Source organism: Silurus meridionalis, chromosome 6, assembly GCF_014805685.1.
Source record: "Silurus meridionalis isolate SWU-2019-XX chromosome 6, ASM1480568v1, whole genome shotgun sequence".
Taxonomy (NCBI): Eukaryota; Metazoa; Chordata; class Actinopteri; order Siluriformes; family Siluridae; genus Silurus; species Silurus meridionalis.
In genome coordinates this window covers 9,978,555-10,002,234 of record NC_060889.1, presented here as the reverse complement: position 1 = coordinate 10,002,234, position 23,680 = coordinate 9,978,555, and the positions used below count along the sequence as shown (strand labels likewise).

The following is a 23,680-nucleotide window of genomic DNA, read 5'->3' as shown; positions in this document are numbered from 1 at the left end:
TTTGGTCAGGGCTTTCAGAATTTGTACTTATTTAGCTACAAGAGCGTTAGTTAGATCAGGCAATGGTATTGGGGGACGAGGGGCCTGGGAGACAGTCTGTGTTTAATTCATTCCAAAAGTTGTTCAGTGCGGTTGGGGTCAGGGCATTGTGAAGGACAGTTCTTGCATTCCAACTTTTTTGGGTATCTTAATGAAGCTCGCTTTGTGCACAGAGAATTGTCACGCAGGGACAGGTTTGTGCCTTTTTATTCCAGTAAAGAACTTACAGGCAACAGATTAGGAAAGACCCTCATATTTGTGAATGGTCATGTGTCCACTATCATTTGTTTATACTGTATAGTGTATTTCAGGTTCTACAGCTCTTGTTTTCACTCAGACCAATTAAAAAATGCACTTTCATTACTCCTGTGTGTATGTGTGTGTGTGTGTGTGTGTGTGTGTGTGTGTGTGTGTGTGTGTGTGTGTGTGATGGCTAGCAGATGGTTGAGAGTGTTGTTAGTTTCTTGAAGAGATGTAATCAGATTTGGGCTGTGTGCTAATAGAGATTAGTGTGTGAGAGATAGTGAGGGTTTATTCTGCAGCTAACAATAAGGGAAAGGGAAGTGTAAAGCTGGTGCCTCTCAGTAAGAGACCTGCAACAACTGCACAAGCGCACATTGGAACTATTTAGGCAGATTTCTCATTAGTCAAGTGAAGTACCAGGAACATTTCTTACTCTGTATAATTTTTGCGAATCACTCATGATGTTTCCCAATATGGCTTTGAAAGTAACACAAGATGGGATCTTGAATGCTTCAGTACTAAGAAGTGTATGAGGCTTTTGTATGAGTAGCATACAGCACACTTTTGTATAAACAGCATAGATATATACAGATGGTCCCCGAGTTTTTGATCTTACGATGATGTTAGCGATATGACAAAATTGTAAAAATATGAAAAATTTCACAACAAGCTCAGGCAGCAGCGTACGATGTACGATACGTTGGACGTGCAGCTGGGAGGAGCGTATCTCTCGCCCTGTGAGATGCCCCACTGTCGTTAGCGGTCGACGGGGTAAAGTTGCCAAGTAAATGTTTTTAAATAATTATGGTGTTTTAAATGACTTAAATCATCAGGGCACCAAATGGATCTTATTCTATGTTTCCACACGGACGGTTTTAAATGCCGGATGTGTGCATCACGAAAATTATTTTTTAGTTAAGTTTCTTTAAAAAAATTTTTTTATATCCGAGTAAAGAAAGGACATCATGAATAAATGTGTTATGTTAAAGGTTTTAATTTCCCCTCAATTATATTTATTTATATTTTTAATAAAAATGGCCAAATAGAAATGCGCACTGCATGAATTGGCGTAACCTGTAATTAACACATTACTTTTGACAGCCCTAATATATATATATATATATATATATATATATATATATATATATATATATATATATATATATATATATATATATTATAGGAGAGAGAGAGAGAGAGAGAGCGAGGAAGATTTATGAATATACATTAACCAGTACTTCAATTGAACCACTAGAGGTCTTCCTTGTGTACTTGCTAAGTCTTAAGTACACTTTACAAACACTTGACTTTTCCGGCCATGTTTTTTTCCCCCAAACTGTTACTGAATGGTTGGAGGCCCACAACATAGACATATGTCTTTGGATGCAGTACCATTAAATTTACCCTTCATTTGAACTAGGAGACCCAAGCCTGTTCCAGCATGACAATGCCCCTGTGTACAAATCCAGCTCCATGAAGATATGCTTTACATGGGTTGGAGTGGAGGATTTTGAGCAGCCTGTTTTAAAGCTCTGACCTCAACCCTACCGAACACTTTTAAGATGGAACGCTGACTGCACCCCAGGCCTCCTCACTTACAGGAGTACCTGCTAACAACCCTGTGTCTGAATGAGCACAAATTTGCACAAGTGCTCTCTAAAATCTAGTGGAACACCTTCCCAGATTAGTGGAGCGGATTATAAGAGTAAATTGGGACTAAATGTGGACTGTAATGCTTAAAAAGCACATACCATACTTATGACCAGGTGTCGGCAAACCTTTAGCTATATATACAGTATATATATAAATATAAATTTGAGGACCATTCGTTCATGTGAAATATTTGGTTCTTGGACAAACATCAGTGGCCTAAAACGTCTTATACATAGTGATATTGCGACAGTTTAATATTCTTGCGATTAAATGTCAAAACATGTTTCTCAGACCAGGGTCCAAGTACCTTCTGCTCATTCAATTTTCGCTTTAGAAAGAGCATTCGAAAAAATGACCTTCATTTTGTTTTTATTCCAATACTCAGCACCAGACTACAGAAGAACAAGTGATTTTCCAGTTTCTTTGTGAATGCACGAAAAATAAAATCATAGGAAAATTTTAAGAAAAAATACGATTTTGTAATGCCTAATTGCAGAACTGTAACAGCAATACGTCGCAGCATTTTCAGAACACCTGCGAGTAAAAGACAGGAGGTGGAGCTGGAGGTAGCAGAGCTGAAATGTTGAGGTTTTCGTTGGGAGTGATGAGGATGGACAGGATTAGAAATGAGTTTATTAGAGTGACAGCGCATGTAGGACGTTTTGTAGACAAGGTGAGGGACGTGAGATTGAGATGGTTTGGACATGTGCAGAGGAGGGACATGGGGTATATCAGTAGGAGAATGCTGAGGATGGAGCCACCAGGAAGGAGGAAAAGAGGAAGACCAAGGAGGAGGTTTATGGATGTGGTGAAGGAAGACATGCAGGTAGTTGGGGTGAAAGAGGCAGATGTAGAGGACAGGGTGGTATGGAAACGGATGAATCCGCTGTAGCGCCCCCTAATACGAGAAGCCAAAAGAAGAAGTAGTTTCAGAACACCTGCGAGAGACCTGAAGTTTGAGATCAGATAGGTTATATAGATTTAACCACAGCGGATTAAACAGTGAATCTCATATCTCATATCTCCTCTCTCTCTCTCTCTCTCTCTCTCACACACACACACACACACACACACACACACACACACACACACACACACACACTGTTCTGGTTGCATTATCTCAGATCTTATTTACAGCTGTAGTACATTATTTATAAACTTACATTTCACTCCCTACAATATAATAGCATTCAGTTAGCGATGTGACTTATTATTAGCTTAGACAAACACACTTACCTGACCAAGCAAGCGCAACGCCTGTTGCGTGTCCCCGGTTACCATAGCAACGACCCAAACAAAATAGGTATATAAAAGCGTGTGACGCTCCAAACATCAAACACAACATTAAACGTCCACTACACTGTCTGACCAAATCTTTCCGCTTATGAATGAATTGTCTGAAATCTCTGATAAAGCTTTTCTCGTGTAGATCACTAGGTCTCAGCCAGATAATAACTGCATACGGTACTCCAGGTAGGAGGTTCATGTCCTGGCTGAAAAGTTGTGGCCTCCATGTCTGATTTAAGGGGTCCGGTAATTCCACGTTATCACCTATTTGTAGCCTTTATAATTATCTTATTAACTGTTCTGTTTTCGCTAAACTCAAAAAGTACGTGTTAGTCATTTTGTTTTGACTGCTCCCTGCTTTCAAAATAGCGCCACCAGAAATGCTTTAAAATCAGACATGCGCAGTATCATCGCAACAAGTTTTTTCATCTTGAAATGCCAGGGGTATAAACTATACCTAAACTATAATCTGACTACCTCCAGCTACTTCAAAGCCCTTACAACGTTCACTGTATCATTTGTTTAATAGTTGTACAATTTTATAATATGTAACACCAGGTACAATTTTATAATATGTAACTCTAGGTACAATTTGATAATATGTAACACTAAGTTACAATTTTATAATAAGTAACACCAGGTACAATTGTATAATATGTAACGCTAAGTTACAATTTTAGAATATGTAACTCTAGGTACAATTTTATCAAATGTAACGCTAATTACAATTTTAGAAAATGTAACACCAGGTAAAATTGGATAATATGTAACGCTAAGTTACAATTTTAGAATATGTAACTCTAGGTACAATTGTATAATATGTAACTCTAGTTACATATAAAATTGTACAAGTATCAAACAAATAATACAGTAAGACAATTTGGATTTAAGTTTCAAACAGAGAAATATTCACACCTAAATATTGTGTACAAAAAATGCTTGAAAAATAAATGTATTCATTTAAATTTTGGTTTATCCAAAAATATTGTTTTTAATTGTTTTTATTTTTTGTTTATGTCAAAGTCGTAGCAACCAAACAAAACCTCTTAGTATGACAAAGATAAATTTAGTATGAAGAAAAAATAAAAAACTTGATCAAAGCTGCATGTGTACATAAACAGATTCACCCTCAGCTCTGCAAAAGCAACATAAAGGGTCAATGCACTGAAATATATTTTTAAAAATAAAGCTGGGTAAGATAGAAGAGATTAAGTGTTTTATAGGATGCATCCTTATATTAGTAATTCATTGTTTAGAAGACAGAGTCCACACTTTTTCCCCTGATGGGATGTTATCAAAGCGGTTATTCCAAAAGGACACAACATATGGGGAAGAAACGACCTTTGAACCAGTAGTCTAATTTCTCTAGTAAGACCAGAAGTGATGAAATATAGAAAAGAGACCTGAGATCTAATCGAGTTATTAAGAATCATAATAACAAACTCCCGTACATGGTATTTTATATGTAGACAGAAACTCAGAGTAAGAGAACATGTGACTATCAGGAATGATTTCTTGAGATACCATTCTAATATTATTATGAACCAGAATCTCATTTTTGTAAAAAAAAAAAAAAAAAAAAAAAGATCTTGGTCGTTCCAGATAAAGTAACTATGATTTATTATATATGCACGTATGTATGCACGTGTCCTCCATAATATCCACTAAACAGTATTTCTACGGTTGAGTTGTTGTTGTTGTTGTTGTTGTCGTTTAATCGATTGCTTCTGTCTCCCCAAACCTGCTCTTGCAGCTCGATTAGCTGTGCCTTCAAGAGACGTAAACACATCTCCTTCCTGCCTGCGCTGCTCGGCGGGCCGCCGGTGGGCTCTGCGTTAGTCGCGAGAGATTTGTCGGTTTTAAGGCGCTTCTGCTCCGCACGAGTGAGTTAGCCTTCACCATGGGGAAGAAGGAAGAGGATGAGGTCATCAGGATCGCGAAGAAGCTCGACAAACTGGCACAGAAGAAAAACGGGGTGAGCTCCTCTGTCATGAATGAATTCCCAAATGCAGAGACCGCGGGACAGAGCGGGCTAACATAATCTAGCCTAGCCTAGCCTAGCTTAGCATAGCAAAGAGCGGGGCTGCACGTCCCAAACAGACTTCGAGTAGACATCTAGTGCACTAACGATGAGTCGCCTAGTTTGTATGAATCCAAACTCAAACCGAGGGAGCAGGGATAGGGAGCAGGAATCGATTTGGGATGGAGCGGTTTTTTTTTTTTTTTTAAACAAATGTAAAATAGACCCTGGTTTCCTTTGCGTATTTATTTAAACCGGTTGCATGAAATGAATTTATAGCGCAGACCAAGAATAAATGATATAACGAGTGAAGGATGTAGAATTTAATTTGATTTAGAACCCAGTCGAAGGGGTGTGTAAACAATACTAAACAATACGTTTGACATTTGGAAAGTGAAATGTTTCGAAGTGACTTCGCGTCGCAGAGTTTGGACGTAAAAACTAGACAAAGTGGTTTACTAGTGAACTAGTTGGCGCCCGGTTACCTGTTAACCTGGGCAGTTTAGCTACACCATACTATCTGAATGAACAGCCGAGGTGATGCGCGAGCGCTACTAGTTACTAGTGACAGCGCGAGCGTCTCACTGAGCAAACCGAGAACTTCTGATGTGCATCTGCTTCCAGACCTTCTGTATCCTCAGACTGCGACCATATCGTGAGCTTTTATTATCATTTAAACTATATATAGATGACGCAGTAGACAGTGAAATTAAACAACGTTCCTCCAGAACCCTGATGCTACATACATACAACAATCACAGAAAACAGAAAACACAGGGCTAAGGACTAGTAAGTGTGGGAGGATCTCCAGAAGAACTTTTGCTGAAGATCTCAAAATCGAACTTGACTGTAATGTTACCGTGCTTCCTCTTAGATATGATTTCTTCATATTTGGGAAATAGAATAGAAAGTATTTTACATTACACCATAACCTTCTTTTATTTATCCCAAACTGTAGTTGTTGAATATCTCAGCTTAGCAGGAAGATCAGCACAGGATCAGCCATAGTTAGGGGCCTTGCTCAAGGGCCCAACAGTGACTGCTGTTGCAGAGGCTGCTGGGGCTCGACCCTTGAACTTTATGATCAGTTATCCAGAGAATTATTAATTGAGTTAGTTTGAATGTAAACGTTTTAAAAATGATATTTCTTTATTATTATTTTTTTCCCGTTGTATTATCGTTCAGTCAGGGGCTTTGGATCTTCTAAAGGAGCTGAAGATTGTGCCCATGACTTTGGAGTTGCTTCAGGTAATGTATATTTGTTCACTGTAGTGTAAGATCAGGGTCACATTGTTAAACTCGAATCAATTCGAATGTTTTTTTTCCTTGCGTTTAATCCCCCTCTGCAGTCGACCAGGATCGGGATGTCCGTAAACGCCATCCGGAAGCAAAGCACAGATGACGAGGTGACATCGCTGGCTAAATCTTTAATCAAGTCCTGGAAGAAGCTTTTGGGTACGACCCACATTTGACTTTGTTTTTGTTGTTTTTTTCAGAGGTAATTTTAAATGCTACTTTGTCTGATGTATCCATGTGTTATTTGGAGAATAGATGAACCTGCTGGTGGAGATAAAACCTCTGAGGATAAAAAGAAGGAGCCTGCAGCATCGGCCATGTCCCAATCGCAGGGTAGCCCTGAGCCCAGAGAGGAAAGGTGTGTGTGATATTAAAAAAGGAGGTGTGGCAAATTACCAGAGGTCTATACTCCCTGGTCGCAATATTTGATGCTATAAATTCAGGTCTTATCTGAAATAAGATGCAATTGAAAATAAAAAAAAATTAATTAATTAAACAGGAAACCACACAGTATTTCTTTATTTTTTCTTTTTCTTTTTTTTCTTTTTACATTTTGTTTATGTGCTTGTTGCTTACACATCTGTTTTGTGTCTCCCTCCCTCACACTCTCACCTCTTTCTGGACCATAATCCTCTCCAGCTCCAGCAGTAATTCAAGCAGTAAAAGCGAGACTGTTGATATGATGCCCACCACCCACATGTCTGCGTTCCCTCGAGCACCAGGAACGTCCGACTCGGTGCGCCTTAAGTGCAGGGAAATGCTGTCCAACGCTCTGCAGACTGGAGGCAAGTCATCCTGCATATGCACCCGTTCTGCTTTCAGTGCCATTCATGCAACGATTTATGAGTGTAGAAGAATTGTAATGAATGGACATTCGGTGCTACCCAGATGGGTTTCTATCAAGGTTTCTTCTTCATGGCATCTCAGAGTTTTTCCTTGCCGTAGTCGCAGTTAATGGATTGATTAATTAATTGATTAAAATGGCTAATTAAATTACAAAATTATTAATAGTTAGGATAAAATCCCAGTAAGAAAGAGGATGATCAGTGCACTGGGCTGCACGAGTGTCATTTAAAGAATGAAACAGGTTCAAGAAAAGCAAAAGCAAGTCTTTGGATGTTCAGCATCCTGTGCATGGTGCCTATAGACTTTACTTACTTGCAGGCTTCTTCAGCTTTGTTACTGTGCTGCGAATCTAAAGAAACAGAGTTTGCATGATTGTTTGCATGTTTTGGGGGGAGAGAAAAAACAATCGGACCGTTCCATAGTAGTATATATACAACATGTAGCGTTATTTTGTATTTGCGACGTAATGCTGTGTTTTCTTTACACATCAGACGACCACATCACCATCGGGGCGGACTGCGACGAACTCGGAGCACAGATCGAGGAATATATCCTTTAAAGAGCCCCAAGACCGAGCCAGGTTCTCTATATGCTGTATGTCTTTTTATAGAAGTCATGATATTCCGAGCAGATCCTTGACCGAACCTCACGCGTCTTCATGGAGTTTAAGAACACGGACATAAAGTACAAGAACCGCGTCCGAAGCCGAATCTCGAACCTCAAGGATATGAAGAACCCCAACTTGAGGAGGAACGTTCTTTGCGGCAACGTGGGTCCAGATCGCATCGCCAAAATGACCGCAGAGGTGAGAGCATCACTGGAACCGCCAAGGGTAGTTATTTGTGAATGGACGTCATCAGACAAACCTGGGTCTTGGGTTTTAGTTTTTTTGGCAGACTGCTCTGTGTGGTGCTGCCCTGTGGAGAAACGCTGTATGTAATTAATGGCCATAGAGGCATGAGCTGTAAGATTGAGTGTCTGTGTGTGTGTGTGTGTGTGTGTGTGTGCTGACAGGAAATGGCCAGTGATGAACTGAAGGAGATGCGCAAGAATATGACCAAAGAAGCTATCAGGGACCATCAGATGGCCAAGACTGGAGGCACCCAGACTGACCTGTTCACTTGCGGGAGATGCAAAAAGAATAGATGCACCTACACGCAGGTACGATTGTACACTTTTCACTGATTTTTCATATGTATTTGTATTTTTTTTCTCTCACTCATGAAATGACAGCCATGAGTTTATTTATTTTTAACTTGAAGTATTCCTTTCTAAAACAGGAAGTCGGAAAAATTTCCCCAATAACCAGAATGCGTTTGCGAACCTAAATCAAGAGTGGCTTAAATCCATAACTCGAGTTATAAGCTGTTCTGAACAGCTGACCCACACAACATGCGTTGATCTGCTCAAACACTTTCCCTCATCATGTCCTACACACTGATTATCTTTCTCCTAGCTTTGAGTACATGTTGCACTCAGAGCAGCTGGTGATGTGTTTTGGAGTGGGGTTGTAGATGTTGTGTTGCGATTTGGAGGGAGGAATGAGCACAGACATATGCTTCATCTTTCCAGCATATTAAGGATTGTTTAGAAGGAAAATAAACAAAGAGGTATTAGTAGTAGTACTACACAAAAACAGTATAATATTTGAACAACTTTTTCTATTCGAAAATTCAACTCCACTTTGTGTAAAACGTACTGTTATAATAACCTTCACTCTTTTGGGAAGATGTATCACTAGATTAACATCCACACTCCCCGGGCCGATCCGTGGGTCAAATGGTACCGGGCCGCACAGAAAGAATACATAACTTACATTCTTTTTGTTTTATTTATTATCTGATTCTGTTTTATTTTGGAAATAATAACATCTGTCTATGACTTATTCTTGATGCATGTCATGATGCCTCGGTCACATGACTTACCTCCATCCGCTTCCTTCTTAAAGGGGCTGCTCCGGCCGCTAACACATAATACATTACCGCTAAATTGAAACCCCCAAGCCAGCAAAATGAACAAAATACAACACAGTGGATTCACATTTATTATTATATTTAAAAAAATTATTTATGCCAGTCGTATCATTTTATTTTGTTGTATTTATCCACCACACCTTAAAGGTAAAAATAATTATCCGACATTAATCCATGGCGCAAAAAGGTTGGGGACCACTGATGTAAACCATATCTTCCCACATGTGGCTGGAAAAGTCAGGTGTCACAACATTTCTGTCTCATGAAAGCTAATCTGTTACACAAAACATATTAAAAGAAAGAAAGAAATTGATGTAATGCTGGGAAAGGTTTGGGTCTCCTAGTTCAAGTGCATGGAACATTGGAAAAGCAGGTGCTACCAATGTGAAATTGAGAGCACCTGATTCGGTCTATATAAATTATATAAACATTCATCGGATTTATAAAATGGCATATTCGTGAACTTTGAAATTACTTGGTGGAGACTTTTTTTTTATTACAATTTTTGAGTTTTAATTGAGTTGTCACTAAACTGATACCTTTTGCGACATTTTTAAATTCCCCCTTCAGGTTCAGACTAGAAGTGCGGACGAGCCCATGACCACGTTTGTCTTCTGCAACGAATGCGGAAATAGATGGAAGGTGAGATTTCTATCATTTATTATTTTTTTTATTTATTTAACCTCTTTTATTCAAGTTTTATTTGTACCTGCACTTTTTGTTCCCGAAATTGTACTGATTCATCATTTTTTGACCCAACAGTTCTGCTGAAGATGAAGCGGGCGTCATCAGTGCAGAGAAATGGCAAAATTCCTGGACCATGACTTTGTACCATCAGCTGATAGGAACTTTTAGTTTTTTTTTTTTCTTTTCTTCTTCTTAATTTTTTTGTTTGTTTGTTTTTTTTTTTTTTAAAGGTGGGGGGCCTCCATCATAACCACGGCGGCTATGGACACCATCAATGTTTTTATCATTGTTTTGATCCACACCAAAACAATGTCCTGTTTTAACTTTCTGTATAGCTAGATTCAGCCTTTGTACTATGATCATTGTTTTTTTTCTTTTTTTTTTTTTCCCTTTAACATAAGTTTTTTTTTTATATGTGGTCTACTGGAGGTATTTTGGACTACATTCACATGTAGAATGTTTAACCTTGCCCTGATGGAAATTCCCAGTAGTTAGACCATTTATTTTTTTTAGACTGTTTAACCCAATAAATTGAAAACCGTTGAGGCTTTTACATTTTAAATTCTGGTTTCCTGTTCGCCTGACATCTTTTGAAAATAAGCTAGACATAAGACGACCCTTTCTACTTTTATTCATATTTATATGCATGATTGGCAAATTTCTACTGTTTACATTTTTGTTTTCCATTTCAGGAGTAAAACAATTTTCCAAGACTTAGAATCGGTGTTATATAATCAATGCTTTTACATGTTCATGCCTCTCAACTGTACTGCTCTTCTCTGTTACTCAAACAACTGGACCTGTGGGGGGAGAGGGGGAAGGGGGCATTCTGTATCTTTTATATCATGTTTCTCATTGATGTCCTACCGGGTTTTGATCCTAATCGAGATCAACTCTTCTAGAAGCTTATAAGAGTCCCCTTCAGTCCACTCCGCTGTTGCGATTTGACATCGCAACCATAGCGTTGGCGTGTCTCCGTTCACATTTCTACAGGCTAATTAGCATCCTCTGATGATCTACAAACACTACCTTGGTGGCTGATGCAGACATTCGGTTACACCCATTGATTCAAACTTAGAACAGCACCGGCACCAGTTAGAAGCAGTTGAAAGTAAACTTTTCTCTTGGCTTCGAAATAAATACATGAACCTTACGTGACTAATCAGTAAGAGGTCATCTGTAGATCTCGGAGGAATTTTCTCGCTTCTACAACTAGAAACATGAAGGTTGGTCATATGCTACCAGTTATGTTTTAAACACATTAGCAGGCCTGATGCTAATTGTTTTTTATCTACAGTGCTGTTAAATTAGCCATTCAGATTAAACAGTAGGTCTCAGAAGTTGTTACAATTTATTTTTAAAGCACACGACTGTTGCCCAAAGTGCTGTACAGAAAATCAAAGGAAGATGCAGACAAAAAGATAAAAGAGGGATTTTCTACTGAGACATAAGCTACATTGTTTTAAGACATGACTGAAAACCAAGATTCGCTGCAGACAGGGAGAACAAGGAGGTGGTAACTCAGTGTTTTAAACTCTTGGTTACTGATGGGAAGGTCTGGGGTTCAAGCCCTGGTATTTCTATTTTTTCACTCTTAGGCCCCTGAGTGAGGTTCCTAACCCTCTGTGCTCCAGGGGTGCTGTATCTTGTTTGATCCTGTGCTCTGACCATTAGGGATGCACAAGCCAGTGCACTCTTGGTGCCGGTCCCAACCCGGATAAATGGGGAGTGTTGAGTTAGGAAGGGCATCCAGCGTAAAACTGAATCAAATATGCGGATCGGTCGAGGCCCGGGTTACCAACGACCGCCACAGGTATTGTTAGCCAACGGGGTACTGGTGGAAATTGAGCTACTGTTGGCCAAAGGAGAGGAGGAAGACATCTACAGAGATGGCAGGAAAAGGAGACGTGTAGGAGAGTGGAGGTTTGGGTTGGTACTTTAAATGTTGGTAGTATGACTGGTAAAGGGAAAAAGTTAGCTGATTAAAGGTTTGTGTTTTAAGAGACCAAGTGGAAAGGCCAGGAACATTGGAGGTGGGTTTAAACTGTTCTTTCATGGTGTGAATGGAAATAGATCTGATGTAGGGGTGATCCTGAGGGAAGAGTACAGTAAGTGTGTAGTGGATTATATCATTCCACTTCATTCACAATTCTTTTACATCTATGGCATTTGACGGACACCCTTATCCACAATGACTAACATTTTATTCATACAACTGAGCAGGTATGGGGTTAATGGCTTGGTTTGGATTTGAACCTATGAGCCAAAGTTTAATACCTCATCCACTAAGCTATCCACCAATGTGTTCTTGTTTCTATATAGTACCAGTTTAAATACAAGTTAAACAGGTGCACAACATGGTACACTATATGGACAAAAGTATTGACTTTCCCAGCCATATGTGGTTCATTCTCACACTGTTATTACAGAAGCTGAAGGCACACAATTGTAAATAATGTCTTTGGATGCAGATATGCATGAAAATATGCTTTGCCTGGGTTGGAGTGGAAGATCCCCTGCTACAGGGCTCTGATCTCAACCCTACTGAACACCTTGCAACAAATTGGAACACTGACTGCACCCCAGGCCTCCACCCTACATCAGTACTTGACTTTACTAACACCCTTGTGTCTGAAAAAAGAACAATTTGTGAGGGAACGACTACAATATAAGTGATAACAGGGACTAGTTTGTTTATGTGAAGAAACAACACGCAGGTACAAAATAATGATGTTAAATAAATCAAAACTAAACCGGAATTTGGGAATTTGTTGTGCTCTACGAGAAAACCCTTTGATGTGGTAATATCCGTCTCCTTCGCATCAGGCCCATCTGAAACAGCATTCCCTGATCGGGTATTAATCCTTCTATATTCGAAGAAGCGACCGACGAGAAGTCAGAAGTTTACTTTACGCAGGAGTTTTTCACACGACGCGTTCACGTCCGGCTTTTGCAAACGAATTTCTTTTTTCCGCTTGCTGTTATCAGAAGGGTTTTGTTGCATTTTCCTGCTACTGCCTTGATGTTTTAACAAGCCTTGTATTAGTGGCTTATTTGAATAACAAGCAGCTGTGAGCTGATTGTTTTTGATGTAGATAATATGTGCATATAAATAAGGACGGCGTGAGGCAGTGGTTTCAAACCCTCTCAAGATCGTCGCTTTTTATATACTAATATTTAGGTGTTAGAAGGTAGAAAACGCACTAATTGGATGGGGGAAAAAAATAAACAACAACAGCTTGACTGGGTCTTCTCGATCTGTTTTAGTGTGGTCCTGGTGGCAGTAAATAAGTGAGCATGGTGTGCTCTTGTGTAGTGTTTTGTGCGCTTTCCCAGGTGCATCCTCTCCAAAAAATAGGAGTGGAGATACCACTATTATTCTCCATGATAACCCTTACAATGCAGAGCGACTGCTCATAGAAGCTTGGTAGGTCCCCAAGAATTAATATTTGGAGATCTGCAGTACCTGCTGTATGTATTTAAAACACCTGAAGGGGAAAAAAAAAAAAGAAAAAAAAAAGGCACCACAAGCTGTAAAATTATTGTGCTTTATTTTCATCTTAAAGATTTCAAATGCCCACAGATATTTTTTTTCCTCAGTTAAGTAAAACAGAAACAGATTACTGTAAACATTCAGATATTATGTGTTTAAAAATGTATACTCTTTTTGTAAACCGATTGGAAAATAACTCTTGCGTACTTTCACAACACAAAAAAAACCCAAATAAAAATATAGGCAGTATCACTTCAAAACCATTGGCTTAGATTGAGGTTGATCTATGTGGTGAATCCATCAGCTCAGATTGCACATATTGAGTAAATAATGAGCAGAAGTACCCCCATGTAATACATACTGGCAGAAGCATGTCTGGACTCGGATCAATCGCATTTTTTTGAATTGTCCTAATCTTGTGAACCTCTTCTTCAAAATGTCCTGACTTCAGTGATCGAAAAAAAATGAAAAACAAGAAAATTAAGTGCAAGAATTGAATTTCAGAAGTCACATCAGGACAAATCACAATCAGAAATTGATCAAAGGCCCCGAGTCTTTTTCTGCGGCAAGAGTTTGATTCAACTATTGCCATAAGAGAGATGTCACACAACTGAATGTCAAGGCACTTCCCCGAGTGAGGATCTTGTCTTTGAGCGACATGAGTCAGGCAACAAAATCATTTACAAAACAATTATAAAAAAAAATCTAACAAAAAAAAAAAAGCCCTCAACAACAACAACTTGCCCACTGATTCTAGTCAGTCAGTGCTTTCAGAGAGTAACAACACAGTTGAACTGGATTCGGCTACTTTGGTGTCACCTACAAATAAGAGTCCTAAATACTTATCTGTTTTTCTTGTAATCTGGGAAACCAGTGTTCCCAAATCCTGGTCTCGAAGTATCCCTGTACTACATGAGTGAGTTTTACCTCATGGAGGGTTTGTTAAGTAGCTAGAGAGTGAAAAAAACTGGGAACAGAGCAGAGGGACTTCGAGAACAAAGGATCGGGAAATGCTGATCTAAACCTAAACATATTTGACACAATAGTGAAATACCTTCAGATAAAAATAGATATATTCATCCCAAGACATCTATAAGTAATTCGGATGATTTTAATACTCACATTTCAATAAGATCTTCAGCCTGCTTTCTAGTATACACAATTATAGGTATAGGCTATACAAATATAGGTAAAGAGTAGCCATCATGTGAGGTCTGGTGGTAAGAAACAGTTTTTTAACCAGGTAATGCTAGATAAAAAAAAACATTGATTATGAGCTTAAAGTCGAGAATAATGAATGAAATCAACATTGGCTAAAGCACAAGAGAGCTGCAGTTGGTTTTAGGAAATCTAAAAATGCTTATGGTGTCACAGCATTCATTCATTCATTCGCAAGAGAGTCTGAGTTCAGGCTGCAATCTGACTGAATGTAGAAATCAGCACTGGTATATTTTTTATTTAAGTTATACAAAGTCAATTTTGAGCCTCCCCTTTTGACCTTCTTTGTTTTAGCTCTCGTGTTGATTGCTTTTTGATGTACCCCAGGTCTTGACAGCTCTGGGGGAAAACTGAGTTTGCACATTGGCCATGGATTCATTCCCAAATAGATTTGAACTTGACTTTATTTCTATCAATCAATGCATTTAAGGCTGTCATAAAGAATGTGGTTAAGGAGGCATGTGATTGTGTGTGACCTGGCAATTTGTACAGTGTCTCTAAAACACCTTTTATTATTTTGAGACACTTGCATGTTCCTTCTGTTTACATGCAACACATATGTATAGAAATGTACAAATGTGCAACTTTATTTTCATTCATAAATACTTACCTAGCATGAACAACAGCCTTACGCACACTTGGCATCTGCACAATTAGTTCTCTAAACATTCAGCTGATTCTTGTAAAACTCGCCATAGGTGTTCTTTACTAGCTGGAGATTTCTTTCTAACCTTTTGCTATTCAGCAGTTCAATATAGTTTAGGTTTAATTTAGGATTTATTTCCATGATAGATTATGCTTCGACCGACTGTTTGCTCTCTAAATAAGTCTTACAAAGCTTGGACGTCTGCTTTGGGTCATTTTCTTGTTGTATGGTGGTTTTAATTAGCCGCAGTCCAGACGAATGGTGCGAAAGTTCGGAATTATAGCCATGTTGGTTTGGTATTTTTTTCATCCCCAAACCATAAAACGTCCACCTCTGTGTTTGACTGGCAGTCTGCTAACATCTTCTCTTTTGTTCTTCCTTTTACATAAGTTCCACTGTTGATTGTCAAATTTAGACTGTCCACAGAACTGTCTTCCAGTCATCCACTGTCCAATTCTTGTGTGTTTTTGCTTTTTACCTAGTTTGTTGCATGTAAACAAGAGGAACATGCATGTCTCGAAAACGATAAAAGACATGGTTTTGCGAAACTTTTGACAAGCTTTGTATGCTGTATTTTAATTTTAATTTGCGTACGGTTGAGTTTTGCATGATTGCTACCTTGGCCAGGTCTCTCTTGTTAAAAAAAAAAAAGGAAAGTGATCTCAAAGGGACTTCCCGGTAAAATAAAGGTAAAATGAAGAATGGATTATTTGAACTTAGAGGGTTTGTCATAACTGCTACCAAGTATCAAGAAGATTCAAAATAATTAAATCTGAAATACAAAGATGATAGGATTTAACCTAAAGGCTGCATCGTAGTAAACTGTGATATCATAGCCACCAATTTCCAAGCCATTCAAGAGAAAGAAAATGAATTGTGCCATTAAATAAATGTGAAGATTGGGCATGTTAAGATTTGATATTCATTTCTTACAAGAAATACAGGGTCTCACTATCTCTGCCTTTAACAATGATTTTTTCAGAAGATATTTTTTAAAGTAGTGTCCTATCATAAATATCATTGAAGTAATAAATATCTTTTCCCAATTAGACATGCTAAGCTATTATGACAGGAAACAGGTAGTGAAATATTACAGTATAGCACACAGTTTCCTTCACATAACGCTGCTGTGTTGCCAAGACTTGATCTGTGATTCTCATACGCATTGTCTAGACGTTACATGATTTGCTTTTCTTGGTGTATTTCTAAGACAAGTGGAAAATACTACAGATTTATAAATATATCTAATGTGTTTACCCATTAGAGATATAATATAGCCCATACCAGGCAACACATCATGGTTTAAAGTGAAGACAAAATAAAAGGTCATTTTACAATTCAAAACACAAACAAAATAGAGAATTTTCTTTTTTCAAAAAATATGAAAATGCACTGATAATCCTTTGGAGCTTCTTGCTATGTTGATTTGTAGCAGTACTTGTGGTATTGAGCCCTCAGGAGATTTGAGACATTGTTTTAAAATCCAGTGACCTGGAGACCTGAGTGTCTTGTTCAGGTACAGATCTCTAACGTGGTAAAATCCCTGGGAGGACAAGCAGTGAGGTCCTTTTAAACAAACTCCACTTAATGAAAAAAAGGAACCCAAAAAAAAGAAGAAAGGGAAAAGGAGAATTTGAGTGGGATCACAGAGATTTAAGATTCTGGACATTGCTCCGAGACGCTCTTGAGTAGGTTTTTGTAGACAGGGGAGTTCATGAAGCGTGGGTACGAGTCTCTTTGCATTAAGGTGTAAATCTGGAGCTGGGCATCATCGAATGTGTGAGATGTGGGCTCCAGCATGTTCTTGTTTATTACCTCCCGAACGCGTGAATCCAGGCTTACCTGGTAGAGGAACAAAAAGTTATTGCAGGTGTAATAAAAAAAATCCTGCTTCATCTCAAACACTAAGATGAAGTGAAACTGCTGCATATTTTTGCTTTTTACTTTTTGACACATTCCTGACCTTGAACTGGGTGTCTTAAAACATAGAAACACACTGGAATGTTATTCAAACCGTGTAACAGTACAGTAAGAGCCAGGGCAATCATGTTTATGGCATTAGGCATACCCTTATCTAGAACACACTACAATTTTCTCATTAATACAGCTGAACAGGCCTTGCTCAAGGTCTCCACAGTGGCATTTTGGTGGCACTGGGATTTAAATGCCTGACTTTTCGTTCAGAAGTCCAGCATCTTAACCACTAAGCTACGACATCCGAAATTCATTGCAATATGCATTATTTAATTGCTTTGTAACTTTTGCTCACATAAGCTGCTTATTTTGTTTTATTTCTTCCAAAGAGACGATGGGAGCAGTTGAGGGTTAATTGGCTTGTTCATGGACACATCAGTGGTAGCTTGGAAACACTAAACACTATCAGAAGCAATGACCTACATTTACAACCTAAATTCTAATATTTGTTCCATGAAATTGTATTAATTTATTCCAGACAGTTTATTCTCTTCATTTCGTAGCGTTTCTCTTGGTTGCACTGCTTACGTGTATGTGCATGTTAGATTTTTTTGTCCGATCAGATTTTAGCCTCTATGTGCTGCCATGTCAATCTAATCTGCCCAGGGCCTTTAGAGTCAGTACTGCTGGCCCTTTAACCATAGAGTATATTATCAATGGTTCTGTTTCTTTAACCAATCAGATTTCAAATTTGCTTCACAGGGCAGCTAGCTGGCTCAGAATAGCATCAGCATTTTCTGTCCTCTGATTGGTTGGCCTTAGGGAAACTGTTCCAGCCAAGTTCGACTGGAAAAACAGGTGTGTAGCACGCTGCACACATTAATACATCAGAGTTAGACCTTTTTATGGATGTGATGGTAAGGTGTCCACATATGCATGACACATAATGTGTATAAGTGTATAAACACACGTCTCAGCCTGTGTACAGCAAGATTTCTAGCATGAAGATGTTTCAATGTTTGCTGGCTTACATAGTTTTCAACATGGATGAATTCAGCAGCTACTTACACAGGTCAATCCATATCCATAGCCATATCATATCCATCATCTTTACTCAAAACTCCAATGATTCAAATATAGACATTTCCAAGCCACAGTCATGTTTGATGTAATTGTTTTTAAAAATTGGTATACTCATTTTAGATATATTTGATTGCAAAAAAGTAGCAAAAAAAATGCCTGGACATTGTTTAACGGAAACAGACTTATGCCGAGTTTGCTTTCTTAACTTTCTGAACTCTCCAGTGCCATTTGCTGAATTGAGATCACTTTCTGTTCAATCTTTTTAAAAAATCTGTGTAATGGAGTACAGACTTAAACCTTGATGAGATCTTAATAATGGGACATAAACCATTTCACATATGCTTCATAAACGCATCTAACCCTATTTATCAAGTATCGCATGGCGGGACACTGCAGCTACGTTCACAGTAAACATTGACTGAACTTGTACTATAGCAATCAGAAACAATTACATGACACATGCCCTAAGTGTCAGCAAGGAACTACACCCCAATAATCTTCTAGTGACCATTTGTTACAGTGACATTTCCATGTGTATTATATTGTATTATCATACACTTCTAACATCTGCACGTACTGCATTCTCTCAAGTCAACAGAATTTACCTTATAATATATCGCTCCTGCATCACGATTTGCTCTTCTACACATAATGTAGCATTAGGAAACAACAACTGGCATTAGACTAGACTGTGAGGGGGATATTTACTTGGACAACTAAGTGTCTACAATTACTGAATGCTTACGCATCAGTAGAATGCCTAAGTGTTAAATAGGAAACTGTCATTCCTACCTGTTACAATGACCTAAAGAAGGTATTCAGCCCCCCCTCCCTCGCATAGTCATAGCCAAACTCTTGGTTACTGAGACTAACATTTGGAGAAAGTTTGGCTCATGTGCTTTTCTGTTTCAAAATTCAAAATTATGAGTGAAAAGTTGACAGTTTTAGTTTTTTTTTTACATTTCTCACAACAGTGATTCTACAGCAGGGCTGGGATTTGACCCTACAACCTTCACCGGGCCATCTCACAAGCCCAAGAACCTACTTAACAACCACTATTACTACTAAAGCAGAGGAGAACATGAGTCATGAATACATCTGGTTGGTTTCATGATTTTTGTTAAACAGAAACCTGACTGACCAGGCTAGAAGGTGGTGGATAGCATAATGTAATAACAGGTAAACAGTTAAATAATTGTATTAACACACAGACTAAGGACAACTAACTTAATTCTAAAAGCTCTTAATCATTATGCTCTGTTACGGTAACAAGTTTGCGGCTTTTTCCAGCTATGAGCAGACTTCTCTTCTTTGATTGCACCTAATATATCTGTCTTGTGCTTTTTCTTTTTACACTGCCTTATTTTGCTCAGATTCACCAAAATCATTCACTATCAAATATATCACGACTAGGTTTTTATATATGGGTGCAGTTGCCCATCATGAATTATATTACATTTAAACATGCAAAAAAAACTTTTGCTTTTTGAATGTCATTAGGGAATATATATATATTTTTTCTTTATCTTGTTATTGAACCTACTTGTCCTCCAGGCATCTACAAATAAAAAACTAAGAGCTCGGTCATGAAATCTGTCCTGGGTGCCAAGTGATCTATCCACTCATGTAAAGCTATAAACAGTTAAATTTCATTACTCTATCAGTGTTGTGTCTTGTCCAGTGAGCAGCTGCATGATTTAAAATAATTCACAAAAACTGATCTCCCGAGTGCAATAAATCTAATTTGTATTTATGATGGTGTTCACTGGAAGAGTGTGCGTATAACCACTAGCGGAAACTACAAATAATCATACCCTATGGCCCTGATAATGCTCCCCTCCCATATTCTAACTGCTAAACATGTTTTCTACCAGTCTACCATTTTGTCTGTAAATTACATTTGAAAACCGAAATGCCCATTTGAACTTCCTCGTCTTTGCTGACTACCTCATTGCACAATCATTGTAAACTTTGATGGTTGTGAGGTTGCAGTGCTTTGCTAAAGACAAGGTGGTTTTCTAAAATACACGTGCAATGAAATCTGTAGGCGGTTAAACTGGCCTTAAGGAATCTGAGATACTGGTTGGAGGAAACCCAAGAATCTTTAAGAGCTATCACAACAACCTTGAATACATTTAAACTGGTAAAACCCCTGACCTCAGACAAGCCAGGGATTGGAAAACAAATGCAATCGTAAATTGATTTCTGGCGTCTCTTTTCCTTATTAAATCATCCCAATACTTTCAGAGTTGTGGAGATCAAGTATTAAATCAGGTAATTCTTCATTATGGGAGTCTATCATGAAAATTAAAGAGCCAATGATTATATCTGAGTACCACCCACAGGCTAACAGGTGAGTGGAGATGGTACTAAAGCAAAAAAAACTGGGAGGAACCTGAGAAATTCATCATTCTAAGGTTCATCATTGCAAAAGCTTTCCTACACAACGCTCTTCTGTTGTCACTGCACAGCATCTATTGTACTGTGCATTCACTCTACTGTGTGTTTTGTTCTGTTTACTTATTGTCTCGCACTCGTCTCACTCTTGTGTATTTGCACTTTATAAAGTCTTGTGTAATATAATACAGTACTGTTAAGTGTTCCACCATAATCCTGGATCAACATTTCTTTTCTGAATATGTACTAGCTATATAGTAGAGCGACAATAAAAAGCCACTTGACTTGACTATGGTCTGGTTGTTTCGCACAGGCCGAGACCACCTAAAATTCATTACACATTGAGGTTTCTTAAGTGATGACACAATACAATGATACGGCCAGTCAATTAGAACCGCCCATGTCTCGGTTGCTTTTTCATGTGTCTGCATTTTACTGAAGTATTTCAATTTGGTGAGATTTTACTTTAAATTCACTACATTTCAAAGTCAAATATCGTACGTTTTACTTAACTAAAATTTGTGGAATCAGTAATTTCTTTTTATTTATGAGCGGATAAAATGTTAACTGGTCAAGCGTGCCGCAATCCACCAATCAGGGTCGAGCGTGCGCTCCGTTCTGAACTTGTTTTGATTGCCGAGTTGGTGGTATCTACTTATCACGGACATACAGTTCGGCATTAGTTCGACAGCAGAACATTTTGAAAGGAATAAAAAATGGCAGAAACTCCTGACTCTCGCGTGCTACAACACCTGTAACCTTATTTGTGCGATTTTCTTTAAGAAGTTGAAAAGTAGGTTTTGTGCTCATGGTCATTTCATAGATATCAATCAGTGTTTGAATTCGTTCTATTAATAGATTGTAATTGTAATAGATTCTAAAAGTAACATTAGAGTCTTTATAGATAAACTGAGTTGATTAAGTAAAGAGTCTTGTGACAAAAATGATAATAGGAACATTATAGCCATAATAAATCAAAATACTTAGGATACTTAAGTACATTGCAAATACTTTTGTACTGCAAATATAACTTTTGTACGTTTACTCAAGTGAAGGTTTAAAGGAAGCACTTTTACTTTTACTGGAGTCATATTTTACATAGTGTTTCTCTACTTTAACTTAACTACATGGTTTGTGTACTTCGTTCCACTGCTTTATTGTTTAATTATAATCTATGTTCTAAACTAGTTTTTTTGTTTCTACCAGTTGTTACCTAATGGATTTTCACTGTTGAATACCCAAAAGTATTACTTCATTTCTTGCCTATTAATAACCATGAAAAGCCATAGTGAATACACTATTTCATTTGCATATAATAGCTTTAAGTCATGGCAAAATGTTGGAACACGTTTCATTTCGAGAGAGTGGCCTATGCTTTCTAGTGTGGCACAAATCACATAATGCACATTCACTCCCATATAAAAAGCACACACCTCTTTGGGTGAGAGGATGGAAACGTAGTCCTCGTATATGAGGCGTGCCTTTTCCTTGATGATGCTCTTGTTAGTCTCCTTGCTGAACTCTTCACAGGCGAGCCAGAAGAGCATGTTCTCCTCACTGAACTCAGTGCGTAGAAATTGACGGAAGGCGCAAAGTCCAGCTGGGCAACGCATCAGCTTGTCAAAAGATTGCCCCCATGAGCACACTTCATCCATAGTGGGCTTTGGACTGCTCCCCCAAAAAAAACAAAAAAAAAGGTGATTCAAAAGTTTTCACCATGAACAGCTCGAATGTATGCAGCAAGCGCAGCATTAACATGCTATTTTTATCTCTGAGGGGAAGAAAGTGTCAACAAGGGTGTTCTTGCAATGGTACAACAAAGCACATGATCTCAAAAAAAGAAGTTTGAAGCCTCAGTGTACACAAATACTGTACTGTCTTTGTGCTACTTAAATATTTATGACTACTTCATGGAAATTCTGTGATAGTGTATTAAATTGGCTACAAATATAATAAACATTATTAAGTGTTATATTGCCCTTAGATTCATTAATTGTGATGCTTTGCTGAAATGTTTTACATCACGGCTACTAATTATACCAAAGGTATTACATCTTAATAAGAGTTATCTCATTTCGAACACAAATTAACCAACCTCTCCTCGCAGTCACCGGGGTCTTCGGCTTTGACGTCGTGCGAGGCTTTTCGGTTCCTCTCCTCCCTGTCTTCATTCCTAACAGTGAGACTGCAAGGTATTAAGCACATCATAATCCGACAGAGACACCACACACAGGAAACTAGGAAGTTTTCAGTGTCTGGTTCCAGTTTATTATTGCTATTATCATTATTATTGAACATCTAATCATCTGATGTTTAATGACTGACCTAGGAGTCCATTTTTGTATCCAATGCTAGATGGCCATGTGTAAAGACTAAAGAGATACTACATAATTCCAGTACATCACAAATTTTCATGATCTCTTTCGCTGTACAGTGCATATAGTGATGATATGAGCTATAGTGCAATGCCCACATGACCATTGTTGGCTGTAGCTTTCTATCTAGCCATGAAATAAGCCATCTGAGTCACCTCATTAGAATCCTAGAGATGACTCAAAGCTACATTTTCAATCAATGTGCAGATGAGGTTTGGTGTGAAGGAATGAGAAGCCTCGTACCACGAGCAACTACAGCAGCAGCACCAGCAGAAACAGCAGGCATTAGAGGCACGTTCGCCCTGACCAGCTTGCTCGTTCCGGGCTGGCGCTGTTCCCGTCGTTGTGCCTCCCGCCACCAGCTCCTGCTGCCCCGACATCTGCCTCTTTCGCATCTCCATCCTTTCTGATCCCATGGGCTGCAGGAGACACCGGACCACTGAGACATACAGCCAACATTGCATGCACTTTACACTGCTACAGTCATGTCTAATTAACATAATGAAACCG

General features: G+C 38.5%; 2 protein-coding genes across 8 annotated transcripts in view; one reads left to right on the top strand and one right to left on the bottom strand.

The window, feature by feature from the left end:
* The first annotated feature begins 4,828 nt into the window (after positions 1–4,828).
* Positions 4,829–10,757, top strand: tcea1 (transcription elongation factor A (SII), 1). Its single transcript, XM_046852342.1, has 10 exons — positions 4,829–5,197; positions 6,428–6,490; positions 6,592–6,697; positions 6,794–6,896; positions 7,178–7,323; positions 7,876–7,932; positions 8,035–8,189; positions 8,399–8,545; positions 9,928–9,999; positions 10,120–10,757. Exons 1-10 carry the CDS (start codon positions 5,123–5,125, stop codon positions 10,126–10,128), a joined length of 933 nt encoding a protein of 310 aa, XP_046708298.1. The 5' UTR covers positions 4,829–5,122; the 3' UTR covers positions 10,129–10,757.
* A 2,610-nt stretch (positions 10,758–13,367) lies between these two features.
* Positions 13,368–23,680, bottom strand: part of rgs20 (regulator of G protein signaling 20) — a 19,085-nt gene continuing 8,772 nt past the window's right edge. For 6 of the 7 annotated variants that reach the window (XM_046852786.1, XM_046852791.1, XM_046852792.1 and 3 more), the window contains 4 exons: positions 23,414–23,589; positions 22,891–22,980; positions 22,229–22,463; positions 13,368–17,243 (listed from right to left, as the gene is read on the bottom strand). In XM_046852786.1, coding sequence (XP_046708742.1) covers positions 17,055–17,243; positions 22,229–22,463; positions 22,891–22,980; positions 23,414–23,589 — 690 coding nt within the window. In that variant the 3' untranslated portion in view covers positions 13,368–17,054. The remainder of the gene's footprint in view (positions 17,244–22,228; positions 22,464–22,890; positions 22,981–23,413; positions 23,590–23,680) is intronic. The other variant, XM_046852787.1, reaches the window with a different exon arrangement.

What these genes read in the sequence shown, in the direction of transcription:
- tcea1 (XM_046852342.1), top strand. Translation starts at nt 5,123, where the DNA reads ATGGGGAAGAAGGAAGAGGATGAGGTCATCAGGATCGCGAAGAAGCTC. An exon ending in TGGCACAGAAGAAAAACGGG is followed by an intron (nt 5,198 to 6,427) that starts GTGAGCTCCTCT and finishes ATTATCGTTCAG; the next exon opens with TCAGGGGCTTTGGATCTTCT. An exon ending in TGACTTTGGAGTTGCTTCAG is followed by an intron (nt 6,491 to 6,591) that starts GTAATGTATATT and finishes CCCCCTCTGCAG; the next exon opens with TCGACCAGGATCGGGATGTC.